This window comes from Sphaeramia orbicularis, chromosome 4 (genome assembly GCF_902148855.1).
Source record: "Sphaeramia orbicularis chromosome 4, fSphaOr1.1, whole genome shotgun sequence".
Taxonomy (NCBI): domain Eukaryota; kingdom Metazoa; phylum Chordata; class Actinopteri; order Kurtiformes; family Apogonidae; genus Sphaeramia; species Sphaeramia orbicularis.
Window position 1 is genome coordinate 31,541,496 of NC_043960.1, and position 18,482 is coordinate 31,559,977.

The 18,482-nt window shown below is 36.6% G+C and overlaps 1 protein-coding gene across 3 annotated transcripts in view; it reads left to right on the forward strand.

The window, feature by feature from the left end:
• gabrb3 (gamma-aminobutyric acid type A receptor subunit beta3) overlaps positions 1–18,482 on the forward strand; it is an 81,794-nt gene that overhangs the window by 53,471 nt on the left and 9,841 nt on the right. For all 3 annotated transcript variants that reach the window (XM_030132219.1, XM_030132218.1, XM_030132221.1), the window contains exons 5-8: positions 5,139–5,359; positions 7,333–7,415; positions 8,022–8,159; positions 14,680–14,832. In XM_030132219.1, the coding sequence (XP_029988079.1) occupies positions 5,139–5,359; positions 7,333–7,415; positions 8,022–8,159; positions 14,680–14,832 (595 nt within the window). The remainder of the gene's footprint in view (positions 1–5,138; positions 5,360–7,332; positions 7,416–8,021; positions 8,160–14,679; positions 14,833–18,482) is intronic.

An 18,482-nucleotide genomic window follows, 5' to 3' on the forward strand; every position in this document is an offset into this window, starting at 1 on the left:
CTATCTATCTATCTATCTATCTATCTATCTATCTATCTATCTATCTATCTATCTATCTATCTATCTATCTATCTATCTATCTATCTATCTATAACAGTATTGATGCTGTGCCTGCATTAATGGAATCTATAGACTGAAGGTTGGTTCCTGTCTTGCTGGGTTTAAATGGTTGGGAGGAGTTTGTCATACAGACAGCTCTTGAAATATTCACCCTGGGCAGACTGATGGAAATCTGCCCAGTTGTTTGACAATTCTATAAATATCAGCTGTGTTACAAAATAAAATCCTTTCCCAGCTTTAGGCTGCAGACTGAACTTGATAACCTCTTTATAAAAAGTCTGGTGTCAGCTTCAAGAAGCTATATGTAGTTATTCTACTTTCAAATACTAAAAAAATACCTAAAATTACCTACAGAGTTTTTAGGATATAGAGCTGTGAAGTTATGACAAAGATGGCAGTGTATTGGATTGTAGCGATATGAGCTAAATTGTATGTGACCTGTCACTTGTATGTGACCACTAGAGGGAGTAGTGAGTCACTGGCCCAATCCCAATTCACCCCTCGGCCCTCCCCCTTACCAAGGTTGTTATCGTAAATGAAAACTAACAAAATGACAAAAACTAGAATTGAAAAAACATTTTCATTAACTGAAATAAATAAAAACTATAATTAAAAGATAAAAACGATAACTAACTGAAACTGTATTATGTGCTTACAAGACTAACCAAAACATATAAAAATTATGCATAAAATTCCCTTAGTTTTCATCTTTGTCAATGTTGATATGGGATAGAATGTGAAAATAGAGGTATAGAAGTCGGAAGGCCAACAGTGAAAGTATGGAAAGTTTCAGTTTCGTTTTCACATAAATGACGTTGTGTATGGATCACACCCCCACCTACATTACCCCCTCCAACCTGCTATAGGGAATTTATACATGGTACTATACATATGTTTGTGTCTCTGCTCAGTCAGAGCCGCCCAAACCTGACCACCAAATAAAGTGTCCAGGGTAACGTCACTTATTTCTTTGAATAGGATGGCGAGGAAGATAAAATATATGAAAAAACTGAAACTAATACTAAAACTAAACTAAATTAAAACGAAGCATTCAGAAAAAAACGACAACTAATAAAAACTAGCAAACCTGCTCTAAAAACTAATTAAAACTAACTGAATTAGAGAAAAAAAAGTCAAAACTAAATAAAACTGAACTATAATTAAAAATCCAAAACTATTCTAACCTTGCCCCTTACCCCTACCCTTTGGCCCCTGCACTTGGCACTTCCCCTTGAAACGGAGTTGCAAAGGGTAGGGGTTGAAGTATTTGCCTATGAAATGGAACAACCCTTCGAGACCTGTTACATCATCAGCAGTCATCGATGCCACTATTAACAGATGCGACAACTTTGTTTGTGACAGAATTCACCATGCCATCAGCCGCTGTCACCACCTCTGTTCAATGGGCTTTGGTCATCTTTTTGCGGCTGTCAATCGCAAACCACAGAAATGAGGTCAATAACACATTGAAACAGCATTAAACAGACAATCAAATGATTAAGTTTTTTTACAAAGAAAATACATACACTATATTGCCAAAAGTATTTGCTCACCTGCCTTGACTCGCATATGAATTTCAGTGCCATCCCATTCCTAGTCTATGGGGTTCAATATGACGTGGGTCCACCCTTTGCAGCTATAACAGCTTCAACTCTTCTGGGAAGGCTGTCCACAAGGTTTAGGAGTGTGTTCATGGGAATTTTTTACCATTCTTCCAGAAGCGCATTTGTGAGGTCACACACTGGTGTTGGACAGAAGGCCTGGCTCTCAGTCTCCGCTCTAATTCACCCCAAAGGTGTTCTATGGGGTTGAGGTCAGGACTCTGTGCAGGCCAGTCCAGTTCATCCACACCAGACTCTGTCATCCATGTCTTTATGGACCTTGCTTTGTGCACTGGTGCACAGTCATGTTGGAAGAGGAAGGGGCCAGCTCCAAACTGTTCCCACGAAGTTGGGAGCATGGAATTGTCCAAGATGTCTTGGTATGCTGAAGCATTCACAGTTCCTTTCACTGGAACTAAGGGGCCAAGCCCAGCTCCTGAAAAACAACCCCACACCATAATCCCCCCCTCCACCAAACTTTACACTTGGCACAATGCGGTCCCACAAGTATCGTTCTCCTGGCGACCGCCAAACCCAGACCCGTCCATCAGATTGCCAGATGGAGAAGCGCAATTGGTCACTCCAGAGAAGGCGCCTCCACTGCTCTGGAGTCCAGTGGTGGCGTGCTTTATACCACTGCATCCGGCGCTTTGCATTGCACTTGGTGATGTATGGCTTGGATGCAGCTGCCCGGCCATGGAAACCCATTCCATGAAGCTCTGTATGCACTGTTCTTGAGCTAATCTGAAGGCCACATGAAGTTTGGAGGTCTGTAGCGATTGACTCTGCAGAAAGTCGGCGACCTCTTCGCACTATGCGCCTCAGCATCCACTGACCCCGCTCTGTCAGTTTACGTGGCCTACCACTTCGTGGCTGAGTTGCTGTCGTTCCCAAACACTTCCACTTTCTTATAATACAGCTGACAGTTGACTGTGGAATATTTAGGAGCCAGGAAATTTCATGACTGGATTTGTTGCACAGGTGGCATTCTATCACAGTTCCACGCTGGAATTCACTGAGCTCCTGAGAGCGACCCATTCTTTCACAAATGTTTGTAAAAGCAGTCTGCATGCCTAGGTGCTTGATTTTATACACCTGTGGCCATGGAAGTGATTGGAACACCTGATTCTGATTATTTGGATGGGGGAGCCAATACTTTTGGCAATATAGTGTATATTTGTGTGTTTCTTTCATCACACTGTTGCACTTTTTAACTGTGTTTACCTCCATCTTGCAAATGATTCAAACAGAATTATGGGAAATTTCTCATACCCCTCCATTTGTATTATATTCCTGATTGTATTCTCTGTTTCGAGGGCCAAATAGTTCTCCCCCTTAGACCTTCTCCTCCGACACATCGAGAAGCAGGACAGCCCTACCCCGTAAAATAGAGGGGTAAGGGGGAGGGCCAAGGGGTGAATTGGGATTGGGCCATAATGTTGGCTTTTGAGTGACAGAAAGTAATAGCATGCGATGAGAACCACTAAGAAACAGTGACAAAGTGATAAAAGATAGAAGCACGGGTTGTTTTCACCAGTTTGATGCTAAAATCACAGTGTTTCATCTACACGTGTGAGTTGGATTATGAGGTTTATAAAGGTATAAAGTTCTTATTGGATGTTATTGTTTTTGCTAAGTTGCCGTTTGTTGATCCACAGTTCAGACTAAACAATGACAGTTTTGACCTTGTTTGGGGGATTCCACACAGATCTTTTGTGCAGCTATGGACAAAATTAACTGTACAGAAAACAGAGGTGATTTGTGGTTTTACTGTGGCTGTTTTCTGTCTAAAAACAGAGCTAAGCTAACAGAACTATTATGTACACTATCAGCTGGCAGAGCATGTGATGTGGAGTTATTTTGATTGACTGTCAAAGTAACTGGCTTTGAGTTTTTGTTTAAAGAAGAAAACTTGATGATACCGTAATATGGATGTGTGTAAACAAAGAACTTCATGCTTTATTCAGTGAGCGATGCAGTCTGTAGATACATAGTGTTGAATCTTTGGTGGTTTTGGTAGTTTTAAGTGTGTTATGGTACTAGAGTGCCCCCTGCTGTTGAGAGTTTGAATTACCAGTTCTATACATACTCCTGTTAATGGCCTGAAAACAAACATTATCATATGAAATATGTATGGATCTATCTGACCTTATGTCACAGTAAGTTTATTTGTTTATATTCATTTAGACTAATAATGCATGAAACATTGAAGAAGACCTTAATAACAATTAATTACTCTTAACAATTATTGTTTCAGTCTTGGCCCTGTTATACAACTAATATTAATATGCACAAGGTTAAAATGTAATGAAATCTACCCTAAAATAATAACAGCCTCTCACAAATTACAGCATTATTAAAGTTGCTTTGGTTTAGGCTTTGGCAGCATTTGCTATGAAGGATGCCAGGGTTTGGTTTAAGGCTTAGGAAAGGTCTGCAAAGATGTGATTAAAAAATGACTCACAGCTCATTCTGGGCAATGTATCAAATTTAATTAATTAAGTTTCCATTTTCAGAAAATTGAAAGAAAAAAATCACAAAATTCTTCTGTATTCAGTGTAGATATGTTTCTCCAGTCATGTAAATAATACTATTATTTTATCCTGTTCTGTCTTGACTTCATGTAGATCAGGTGTGTCAAACATACGGTCCGTGGGCCAAAACTATGAAATGCTAAAATTACACTGAAGATATTAACAATCAAGGCCCATGTATCAGTAAAATACTATCGTAATAACCTGTAAATAATGACATTTGAAAATGTTTCTCTCTGTTTTAGAGTAAAGAAAGTACAAGTGCATGAAAATGTTTACATTTACAAACTATCCTTTCACAAATGTGAACAACCTGAACAATTAGCAACAACCTGAAATGTCTTAAGTGCAATTTTAACAACATTTTGCCTGTTATTATATGTTTTGTGCAATTGTAGATCCACCGTGACCTCTAAGTTTTAATATACATGTGTAAATGATAAACTGAGGTATAATATTGTTAAAATTGCACTTCTTATTCTTAAGAAACTTCAGGTTGTTTGTAGTTGTTGATGTCATACATATTTTTTAAAGGATATTTTGTAGACGTAAACACTTTCATAATGTAATTTGACTTTTTAGACTGTTATTTTACTGTTTCGATCCATTTGAGATCATACTGGTCTATATGTGGCCCCAGAACTAAAATGAGTTTGACACCCCTGATGTAGATTAAAACTGGGAATCATCTGTAACACAATAAATATTGGCGATTTACTTTTTTGGCTGATATCACTCAGTCCTTCTCACAGCATATTTATCATTATCCAAATTAAATCCACAACCAAAACAAAGTCATCAGTTTTGTCTATTCGCAATCACCTCCAGATTATACACATCCAAAGTTTGCACAAATAAAGAATGTTTTTTTTTCCCGGTGGCTGTGCTGCTCATGAACATTCCTGAGTGTAAATACATGATGGTGCTGTTTCACTTCCTGCAGGACTACACATTGACCATGTACTTCCAGCAGTACTGGAGAGATAAGAGGCTGGCCTACGCAGGGATCCCTCTCAACCTGACACTGGACAACAGAGTAGCAGACCAGCTCTGGGTCCCAGATACATACTTCCTCAATGATAAGAAGTCCTTTGTACACGGAGTCACTGTAAAGAACCGCATGATCCGACTCCATCCTGATGGAACAGTTCTCTATGGCCTCAGGTACGTGCTGTTGTTTAGGGACTCATACATTCACCGAGCCCTGGGGCATGATAGTTGATCAAACTAAGACTAAAATTAGCAATGAAAAAATACAAGTGGTGACGCCATGAAAAAAGGAACAAACACTGGCACGCTGAACATTATACTGTGGTATGGAAGTTTAAAAGTTGAATGAAAAACCAAACAAAACTACTGAAACTACTCAGCATTAGTACCAATACTATAACTACTACTACTACTACTACTACCACCACCACTACTACTACTACTACTATCACTACCACTACTATTACTACTACTACTTCTACTACTACTACTACTACTTTTACTGCTACTACCTCAACCACTACTACTACTATCACTACCACCACTACTATTACTACTACTGCTAGTACTACTAATACTTTTACTACTACTACCACCACCACTACTACTGCTACTATTATTTTTACTACTGCCACCACCACTACTGCTACTACTATCACTACCACTACTATTACTACTAATATTTTTACTACCACCACCACCACCACCACCACTACTACTACTACAACTACTACTACTATTACTAAAACTATTACTACTACTACATGTATATTCAAAAACAACCAAATATCATAAGGTTCTTAAGGGACAAAGTAAAATAAGAGGTTTCAAAAACAAAACTGCATTGAATAATGCAACACAAACTAATTAATTTTCCATAAATGAGCTTCATTTGGTTTACAAACATAAAACTGGATAATACGGTGGCCTTTCATTAACAATATTTTCATCAGTTTTATTTGGTATGCATTGTTTCATCCTATATTTTTTTTAACTTCACTATAAGTGAAGTTAAGAAATGCATCTGAAAACTAAAATTAAATAAAAACTGGCAATGTTTCAAAGAAAACTGCACATAAATGAATACTTAACAGTAAATGTGATGAATTCTAAATAATACATCAGAAACTAAATGTTTGAGATATTTAAAAAGTTAGGTAGGTTGCAACAAAATTAAATTTGCGCATAGAACTTTTATTCATATAAGCTGATGAGAAAAACAAACAAAATATTTAACATATAAAACATGTGGTACATGTAGTATTACAGTAAAATTACATATGGACTATGTAGCCATGACTAGAGCTAAACTGAAATCATAAAAGAAATGGAAGGACTCTTATCAAACTTCAAAACTATAGTAACTTTTGATTCACTATTATTACAGTGTTTCCTCCTTTTGTGACTTGCATTAAGCAAGAAATGAGTTTCAGCACAAGAATGAGCTTCTGCTGAAAGAATGAAGCATCAGCTGCTCATAAATGTCCATTTAGATACACCAGTTCATGTTTCTAATATCCACATGAAATCCAGATGTAATGCTCTTAGTGCATATGCATCTGATCTAATCGTCTCCACTGTGACTTCACTCATCGTGTTCGTTCTGTGAACAAGATGATCCATTTGGTAGCAGCAGAGATTAGATATGCAGCAAAAAGAACCGGATGTATTTACACATTTTCATGATGTAGCGCCCCCTCCCAGAGTGGAGCAATTGGCAATCACTAATGCTTATTGGTTGCATTCATTCCTGCCTTTTACGTTATCACACAGCTATCCAATCTGTCCAAGATGCATTTAGAGTAAATGTTTTATTTGTTTTGTTGAATCCATTAAAGCTGCAATTCTTCCAACTTAATGCTAGTGCAGTGGGTCTCATTTCGGTTCATATCTCATAACTTGTCTCATGTTTATTTGGACTGCGGCTCAAAATTGGATTCCCAATAAATTGTTGGAGCTCTGCAAAGCCTGGAAGTGCCATTAGCAGTAATTGGCAGGCAGTTTGACTTTCAGACATATAATAATGAATGTTTTTCCAAGATGTTTGTGTCATTCCATTTGTAATTTGTTTCATTTTGTTTCTGCACTGCTCCTTAGTGAACATGTCACATATTTGACATTTGCTTTTGTTTTTTCCTGTGATTCAGAATCACAACAACAGCGGCCTGTATGATGGATCTGAGGAGGTACCCACTGGACGAACAGAACTGCACTCTGGAAATTGAGAGCTGTAAGTTTAAGACCCATGTCTTATGCTTAGTAAAGAAATACAGCGGACAGCTCCACTTTTTCATCACTTAAAATATGAATAGCACTGTGATTCCCATAAAAAAGTTCTCACACTCCTCATCTCGTGGAGACAGAAAGTGCATAGGCTGCTGAACCGCTCTGGATTTATTAAGCTGTCGTATCTCAATGAGATTGCTTGCTTCACCTTCTGCAGTTAGAGCCACCGTGTCTCATGAGAAAGGTTTTAACCAGACAGTGACTTCCATAGTAGAGCACAGTAATGATTGGTCCAGATTCATCAGTCTCGATGACATGTGCTTCCATAAAACCATCAACTGTTATGGATCCCATGCACGTTGTGTAAGTCTGTCTGGATACAGTGACACACATCTCCATGAAGATTTACACCTCGTGCAATCAGCACTTACAGAAAGCCGAGTCTGTGTGATTCATAGGACTTACTGTAAATCTGCTCCAGCTATTAAGCCTCCAGATTTCACTTAAGCAAATAAAAATATATGATTAATTTTATCCCTGCGACTAAGTGAGATGGTCATACTTTGTGTGTTTTTGCACCCAGCGTCATACATTGCATGCTTGTTTGCAGATGGTTACACAACTGACGACATCGAGTTCTACTGGAAAGGCGGAGACACCGCTGTGACCGGGGTGACACGCATCGAGCTGCCTCAGTTCTCTATCGTAGACTACAAACTGGTCTCCAGGAATGTGGTTTTTTCCACAGGTAAATAAAGAGCAGAATGCCAGTGAGCCAAGTATTTTAAATAGCACTTTTCGCTGGCATGAGTCAAAAAGTGATTCAGATAATTAAGGCAACAGATAAAAACAGATCAATGGATAAAACCCACAAGGAAAGAAAATATGAGATATTAATCAAAATAACACTATGCACACAAACACACAACAAATGGGTTTACAGTCCAGAATACAACAGAATTTTAGGCTCACTTTCGGTTAAAAAGCCACAGCTGCCTCAGGCTCTGATGTGTCATTATACAGTTTTAACAAAACATACCAACACTTAATATTCTCAAGAATTTACAACTACATTGTAAGTTTTTTTTAAATATATATATTATCCCCTTTCTTTGGGTCCAACTAAATTTTTTTTTACCAAAGTAATCAGGATTTAAGACTAGTCTTTATGAGAGTACAGACATACATCTTCAGTCAGAGAGGTTAGCATCTGCTTTAAATGAAGAGATTAGATTTAGATTAGATTTAGATTAGATTAGATTAGATTAATTTAGATTAGATTAGATTAGATTAGATTAGATTAGATTAGATTAGATTAGATTAGATTAGATTAGATTAAACTTTATTGATCCCACAATGGGGAAATTCAATGGTCAAGGCAGCAACGGAATAAAGTGCAAGAAAAAAGTTCACATGCATAAAGATAGTGCAAAAAAACAAACAAACAATATAAAAAAACAAGTGGTGCCAGTCACAACAAACCCCATACCTTGCACATATTGTATTTTATTTTGGCATCGATCCAGCTGACGTCATCATGTCTATTTGTGTGGTGATGTCAGCATATCAGTTGCCTCTATATATGTGCCAAATTTGAAGTAAATTGAAATAAAATTGATATTTTTATAGATATGTGAAATTCTGCCCATTGTAAGTAAATGGGGAAAAAAAGATTGTAAAAATTCCTAAAAAAAATTGAACTTTAACCTACTTTTCCCAAAATGCACTGAGAATTATTCTGGGTCACTGGCAATCTATAAACCAAATTTGGTTTGAATTCAACCAATAGTTGTGCTGCTAGAGTGTTAACAAACAAACAAACAAACAAAAAACTGAACCCAAAGACAATACCCCTTGCTTCCCCTTTGGAAGGCGGGGTAATAATAGAAATAAAAACTTTACAGACTACAGACATATTTACAACAGAGAGGAACTGCAATGACAATGCAAGTGTTGCTAAAACTAGCTCTAATGGGAAATAGATTTCTAATGAAAATAAATAATGTCCCAAGACCATTCTTTGAGGAACACCAAATAAAAACATCACCATTTGACACAAATCCACCTGCTAAGTATAAGAAATCCAGAGCGCTCTAGTGTGGATTAGTATTTGGTGGTCAACAGTAGGTCAGTAAGTCGGTTCATAATATCGATAATAACACATTTTGCTAGTGTCCATTTTCTCTTTGCACTCTCCGGTGTGCTCAGTTCCATGTTCTTTAAGTTCCTCTTGAAGCACACAAACGTCAGTAGATCTCCTGTGTTTTTCCCACCAGTGTACATGTACACATTAGTCTTCCCTAATTACAGGATTTTGCATCATGCCCCGTCTTCTCTTAGTGTAACTCCAGAATTGGGAACAATAACAGAAGGGCAATTACCCCTCTGTTTCTTCGAGCTCGATAAAAGAGCGGGGGCTGTACTTTAACATCATGTATTCATGAAGCACAGTGCCAACAGCATAAATTATTCTCTTATAATACAAAAATTCACAGGCACCAAAACAGTGATTATTCCACAGCTGAACTAATAACGGCCTGGATAGATATGGGGATATCCAGAGACTGTCGGAGCTCATCACAGTCAGGGTCACATAGTGATACAAATGAAGTCCAAGGAGCACAAACAGATGTTTTTATCACTGTTCAGCTTTTAGTAATAACCAATACTATTTAGGGTTATATTAAGGAATTTCCATGAAAATATTTGTTGCCTTTATAGTAGTCTATAAATATTTGCATGTGGAAATATATGGCAGTGATGCTCTGATATCAGGAATGAATCTCACATAAGTTATCTGTTATGTATAAGGCAATATACGAGCTCTTAACATCTAAGTTTTTCATGCTTTTATTTATTTTATGAAAACATCCACCAGCGAACAAAATCATCTATTGATCTAAAATGTTTAATACCTGTTGATCCACTAAACCTACCAATACATACACATAATTGGTGTAAAATGCAGTTTGTCATCTTCTCATGGTCATCAGATATGACCCATTTGGACATTCAGAGACTCTGTAGTTACCGTGGAAACACCTTCATCTTCTACAGCATTGATTCACCAATAAAACCCATGGAGTTGAATAAATGACAGTGGATGGACACACATGGTTAATGTTCAGTTAATGATATATTTTGCTGAAGAAGTCACTTTTTCTTCTATTTTCTCTGTAATATAATAACCCTCAACTTTAATCTGAGCTTTTATGAACATCTACATGCTCAGTAAATTAAATATAGGAAAACAGCTTTTTCCACTGAAAAAAAAAATACAAAGGGTAATAATAATAATAATAATGATCTTTATTTATATAGCACTTTTCATACATTAAAAACTGTAGCACAAAGTGCTTTACATATCAGTTTAAAAATCAGTACCGCCCCCCACCCACACCCACCCACTCACCCGCACACACACACACACACACACACACACACACACACACACACACACACACACACACACACACACACACACACACACATATATGTAAACCCACAAGCTCACACATACTTAAGAAGACTGACTGAGCACGGGTAGACCAGAACAAAAATGTAAAAGTAAAAGAGGAGGCGCTGTCTCAGGAAGCCATCTGCACCAGGAGGCAGCTGCCGACCCCGGCAACCAGGCGCCAGCAACACAACCCCGCATCCCAACTAGTGGGAGAGGGCCAACTGGGACCCCCACCCACCAGAAAGGAGCGGACCCCAGTGAGAGAAAGCGCCACAGCCCCTGGAGTCCGCAGCCGCCCCCCGGCATGGAGGGCTCCCTCTGATGAAACACCGGAGAATAAGAAACATAAAAAGATATAAAAGAATTGATTAAGAGAAGCTAAATTTAAGACATATATGAAAATAATAAAAATATTAAACATTAAAATGATAAAACAGAAGCACTGGTTAAAAGAATCTTAAGATATATGTATTAAATATAACTATTAAACCTTTGAGTAGATAAAACAGAAGCATCAGTTAAAAGCCAAATTAAAAAGGTGGGTCTTGAGCCTGGTTTTAAAAATTTCTACATTCTCTGCGGCCCTGAGGTTCCCTGGCAGGCTGTTCCAGAGGCGAGGAGCATAATGCTGAAAAGCTGCCTCGCCATGGGTTTTTGTGTTGGCTTTTGGAACTGTTAAAAGGCCAGTGCCAGAGGACCTCAGGGTCCGCGAGGGTTCATAGGGTAAAAGCAAGTCTAAAAGATAAGAAGGCGCAAGACCATTAAGACATTTAAAGACTATTAAAAGGACTTTAAAATCAATCCTGAAACACACAGGGAGCCAATGCAGTGATAATATAGTATATATAGTATATATACTATATATAGTATATATAGTAATATAGTAATAAATGGTGATAAATCCCTTAAGAAAAATTAAATAGTAAGAAAAATTCTACAAAAGTAGCACTGGGTATTTATGGGTTAAAATACAGCATTGGAAAAAAGTTTTCAGACACCCTTAAGATTTTACACAATCTCAAATATTATCATGAAATATTTGCAGAAAATCTTTTTTGCATTTCAAAATCATGTGGCTGCGTCAGACAGACACAAACAAATCCAAATTACTTTTTTTTTTTATTGGTAAAAAGAAAAAACAACAAAACTAACTTTCTGGCATTCTTTGACTTCTATGAAACAGTGCAGGTCAAGGTTATTATCGTTAACGAAAACTAACAAAATGATGAAAACTAGAATTGAAAAAACATTTTCGTAAACTGAAATAAATAAAAACTGTAATTAAAAGAAAAAAGCGATAACTAACTGAAACTGTATTGTGTGCTTACAAAACTAACTAAAACATATAAAAATTATGGATAAAATTCCCTTTGTTTTTGTTTTTGTCGATGTCGGATTGATACAAAATCGAATTATTTCGCTCTAGCAATTTTAGCTGGCAGTACCATACGACACTTCACGGTCCGTCACTTGTCGTCACTTGTCGTTTAGCCATCTTCTCGTCCCCACTCTACCTGGATACATGGAGACTAAAGTTGGGAGAAAGCAGAGTCCTGTACAGGATTGATTTGAATATGACGGCGTGAAAGATAAAAGATTCGACAAAACTAAAATTAATACTAAAACTAAACTAAAACTAAGCATTTAGAAAAAAATGAAAACTAATAAAAACTAGCAAACCTCCTCTAAAAATGAATTAAAACTAACTGAATTAGAGAAAAAAAAAGTCAAAACTAAATAAAACTAAACTATAATGAAAAATCCAAAACTATTATAACCTTGGTGCAGGTTCAGAAGGGATCATGTGAGTTTGGAGAATAGAACCATACTGGGCAGAGTTCAGTGACTAAACAGTGGATCTTATGCAAAATATCACAAATGCATGATGTGTCCCAAAACTTTTTTCCACCACTGTATGTTATGTTTAAGACAATATGGGAGCTATTAGGATATAAAGTTAGCATTTTGTTTTTACCTAAAACAAAAATCTGCATGTATTAAAATAATTTATGGTTATTTGTTTTTATTTAGGTTGGCAATAGGTGTAGGTGTACCAGCAGGAGATTTGAAGGTTGTACCACAGAAAAAAATGTGCGTTTCTTATTTAAAAATTATATCATGTGCAATCATTTCTTATTACCATACCTGTGCATCCATTGTTTGAAAAGTCTAACACCTAAGAGTAACAGTAGAAAACAACTGTGCATTGAAAGCTCCTGTGGCTGAAGCCGACCCTGTGAAGTGGACTGATAATGCCCGGTCATGTGACACCCCATTGAGGTTGAAGGACTGGCAGCGAGCCTCAGAGTTTTCATTGAGTATTTGAATGACTCATACTGAGACAGAGCACTTTTAAGGAATTGCTCAAGGATGCTGCAGAGCAAACAGTCAGGCCAATGTTATGTTCATTTAACATCAGTTTAACCATTAGTACAAGCAGCTGAGTGGGAAAATTCAGCCAACTTGCGGTTCTTGAGTTGGAGAATTGTTCACACAAGTGGAGAACATGCAAGAACATACATGTGCAGATATAACAGGAACCAAAGTATCTGCAAAAACCACCACAACAGTTCAAGATAAAAGAAAAAAAGCAACTGTAATATTACTGTATGTTATTGTCATTGTTATACTGAGGGAATGTAGGTTAAAAACATCCGACTGACAAACTAAAGGTTATAATAATCATCCATTTCCTGCACTGTTTTTTTTTTTTTTTTATGTTTTTTTTTTTTTTTTTCAATTCAATTCAAGGCCCAAAAAAACTATTTTATGTCTCTTTGGGACCCAAATGTTCAAAAATACATCATGAATTTATTGATTCAACCAAAAAAATCTCCTCTTTTCCATCATGTTATGTCTGTTATGTTGGTTAGTGGTTACTTCCTTTAGAGAATTTTCATGTTGTTTGAATTTTTGTGTCTTAATTCATATTTTACTTTATTTTCTTCTTGAAAATGATGTTTTATGCTTCATTTTGATCCTAATACCTTTTTTACACTGTTTTAAGTTTCATGCCATTTTTATCTGTTACCTCTCTTACATAAACATTTATGAACTTCTCCAGTGAACACTGTTCAATTATTTTAATACATATTGCCAATTAAAAGTTGGGAAACACTTAGTCTTTTATTGTTTTTCAGATACACATGCCTGTTCTTGGTGTTTATATACCACAAATTAGGTAATTTAATGCTATGAAGATTTTTGGTCACCAGACAAATAAATAAATGTACAGATATCAGTACAAAAAGCTTAATATTGATCAAACTGTCACCTTAGGCAGTAGCAGTAGATTGTGGACTCAGTACATGCAGCTATGTCACGTTCCACTTCATATGTTTCCGGTTACAGCAGGTTTAGAGAACATGCTTCTCATTATATACATGTATGTTAAATACCCTGTAGACTGAGTGTGTGGTGGTCCTGACCGTGAGTTTGGTAAAAGCAGGCTTACAGTGATCAATTTTACCTGGGAACACATGATCCCTTTAAGCCATTTCCAAGGTATATGCTTCCACTTAATATGCACACATATGTCACGTATGGAAATGCAACGTATGCACATATATTACACTAGTGTCTAAGAATATTGTGCATATTTAAACCTTCTCCATTGCTTTGCCGTCTACACACAGATTATCTCAAGGCTAAATTTCATCAGATGATTTGCAATTTGACCCACGCTTCCTTGTTTCCATGGTGATGAAATCACTTCACGAGGCTATCGCCATAGGGACCAAAACAAAGTGTAAGACATCACTGTGTCATAGTAAAACATGCTATTTCTTCGTGGCTGTGTTTCCTGCAGGTGCCTACCCTCGACTCTCTCTGAGCTTCAAGCTGAAGCGAAACATCGGATACTTCATCCTGCAGACGTACATGCCCTCCATCCTCATCACCATCCTATCCTGGGTGTCATTCTGGATAAATTATGACGCCTCGGCTGCCAGAGTTGCATTAGGTATTGTATGATGTGTTCCCCTTTAGTACATCGACCTTAGATCTGTCGTTTCACCTTCAAGCAGACATCTCTTGAGGTTTATAGATTAGACCCGCAGGCTGAAACAGATTACTGGATTCACTCACTGACACTGACTCTAATGTTAACATTCAGGTTAGGGTTTTTTTTGTCAAATTAGACTAATTTATCAATTCATACATGACTTATAGATTGTGTTTTGAGCATATCTTGATTCACCATCCTCTCAGTCAGTACTCAGTGTTGTTGTTGCACACCATTAAAACACTAATTAAATGACAGGCGAGAATGAAAAAGTGGCTCTTAATGGCTGGTTACACAGCACAAAGCATGTCTGTATTGTTATCTGAGGCTGAATGTTTATGAATCATGGCCCCCAGCCCCCTCAGAGACATCGTACAGTAGACGGAGCATTGTGAGATCATGTCAAGCTCATGTAATTCACTATAGTGTGACCTGAGGAGAAGATGGGCTGGACATTGTTTGCAGGCAGAGGATATGAACAGAAAATGTGACCTTTACCGTGTCATTTTATTTATGCTTTTAGGAACTGGCAGGTTGAGATAAGAAACACATGACTCTATAGTTTTTCTGTGTTTGACATTTTGGCCTCCTTTTGTTCATAAAATTAGGTACTCAGACAACTAAAAGTGATTTTTTTTTTTTTTTATAATCACTCCTTGGGTATCAAATTGACACCGGTTTCACATAGTTTAACCCAGTCTTCGTCTAATGGATACAAAGGGGAAAGATGGGGTGTGACACTGGGGGAACTCTTTCCACATTTTAATAATATGTGAGTAGATAAATATTACATTAAATTCACAAAGGCTGGGATATTCCTTTCAGCTGTCAGCTGGGTGTTGAGCCTGCTGCTCTGTGATATAATAAGAAACTGAAACAACCACAAGGCTTGGTTTACCGCTAAAAAATGTGACCAGGCCTTCCCAGACAGATAGCGTCTCTGTTGTTTGTTGCCTTAATGGAAATCATCACTCTGCTACTGCCTATGTCAGTAAAGGCACATTTGAGTGTGGATTTAATGACAACGCAGTCAACATGAAAACTGATGCTCAGCATCAAGGCTATTTCTTATTCACAGCCCCTACTCATTATCAGGTCTTTACAATTACACACAGTCTGATCCATAAGTGATTGATTCGTGGACTTCTGTCAAATGTCCAAATACTTATGGACCTGATTGTACATAGGCATATAATAAAAATGTGCAGTTTGCAGTTATAAAACCACAAAACAGGTATAAATTCAAATACACACATAGAATACATTCAATACAAAAGAGCAATTAAAGGTTTAATATGTAACTTTCCAACACAGATTTTTGTTTTATTAACCTTTATTTAACAAAGAAAAAAATGACTCATTCAGATAAAACTTTCTTTTGCAAGAGTATCCTGGCAAAGACAGCAGCAGCAGAAGTTACAGAAAAAAAACATTTCAGCCATACATCCACACTAAAAATGTGCATAAAACACAGAATAAAACTCAGTGCTATAATCATACATAAAACACCATCATAAAAACATACATATAAAACACCACCCAAAATTTAAAGAGTATTAAAAGTATACAACAAGTAATCTACATCTAATATCAAATATCTAAAAATAGGACCACAGGTCCTGTTGTTCAACGGCATATTTAAAGACATTAATTGACATTCGTTTGACCATTAGAGATCATCTTGCTCATGCTGTTAATTTTAAATTTTGATTTTGGACTTTAGAAAAACGTCTTGTTAACTGACTTTTTTGTGTTTCTTTTCTTCTTGCTGGTACATGTTTTTAGCTGGATAGCCAAAATATACGGTCTAGGTTTGACCTTTCAAGGTCACTCAAGGTCAAAGGTCATGGCACCAAATGAAAGCCTATATGTGACTTCCTATCTATTGCCAACAGTAATTATATCAATATCTTCAACTGTTTTCAAGTTACAGCACTTTGAAATTTGTCCCATTATAAACCAATGGAGATTTTTAACATTTCAAAAATTCATTAAAAAAATAAAAAATCAATATTTCCCAATTTTTTGATCAAACTTGGTAGACCTTCCCTCCAAGATGTTCCACAACAAATGTCAAGTCATTCTGACTGATGGTTTCAGAGAAGAAGATTCTTGAAAAATTGTTTATGGATGACGGATGGACAACTGATATAACCAATATGGCCAAATCTATCTATCTATCTATCTATCTATCTATCTATCTATCTATCTATCTATCTATCTATCTATCTATCTATCTATCTATCTATCTATCTATCTATCTATCTATCTATCTATCTATCTATCTATCTATCTATCTATCTATCTATCTATCTATCTATCTATCTATCTACCTGTCTATCTGTCTATCTATCTATTGCAATGTTATGGAAAGTTATGTTTTTAATACATACATTCACAAGTCATATATTACAAAAAGTAAACAGGTTTCCTCTACTCTCATCAAGTCACAACTTCAATTTTGATGTTTAAATATTTTTCACAATTTCCAGAAAGAAAACCATGATTAATCAAATGAATTCAATATGTTGTCCAGCTCTGAGTTGTATAATTTCATAAATGCACCCAACATTACTGTACCAGAAATGCAAAGTTCAAATTCAAAGTAATCATAAACAGACTACCACAGAGCCACATTTAGATAAAAGGTAGAAGGGGCTCAATAGTTTGTGTGACTCCAGACAGTTCTTTTCTCTTTTCAAATCATCTCTTTAGATTGAAAAGGTTGAGGACTTGTAGACTAGACCTGTGTCATATATTTTTTTGAGTTGTGAACATGCATCATGTAAAATATCCCCAACAATGTTCAATTTAAGACAAAAACAAAAATTGCAATCAATAAATAAATACCGTATTGGTTCACTGTTGTTGGTGTCATATCCCCTTAATGGACAAACACTGTAAACACTGGTTCAAATATCAGATAGAGTAGTAAAATTTACAACGTCTCTGAACTATAAATAGTAAAAGTAATACAGCAGTATTTTAGCCACACTGCATATTTTTTATTATGTGTATGCCATTTTGCAACATGGTTAATCCAGTATAGAGCTGTTGTAAAGTTGTCAAACTGTCTTTTATTATTACTTTTGACTCACAAACCTTATGCTGCTGAAATTAGATATGGTGTGTTTATAGTAAAGGGGCTGCAGGTCTGGTTTGCTTTTAGTCAACCCTTGACCTTTGTTGTAAAACATTTTATATGTGTGGTTAATTCGATTTCAGTAGGTAGGAGTTGATAGCCATTTATGGAGAAAAGTTATTGTCCACATTTATTTGTATTTTATAGACCATGATTTACATTTTTACTGTCTTGTCTATCTGGACAGAGGCTCAGACAGTGTTGAATAAATCTTAAATATGATATATATTGTACACCGGGGTTCAATGTTACATGCGATGTGAGTGGGCAGACTGACATGTCTTCAGGGATTGGACAGACTGGGAACTCCTCTGGTTCATCTGCTGTATCATGTCTTCAGTTTTCAGACCACCGTCTGAGACGCTAAGAGATCGATGCAGTTTAAAAGCATTTACACTTACTGACTATCCAAATCCAATCACTGTTTATGTGATTACCTACTATAGGGTTCCACCGTCTCTGCCAT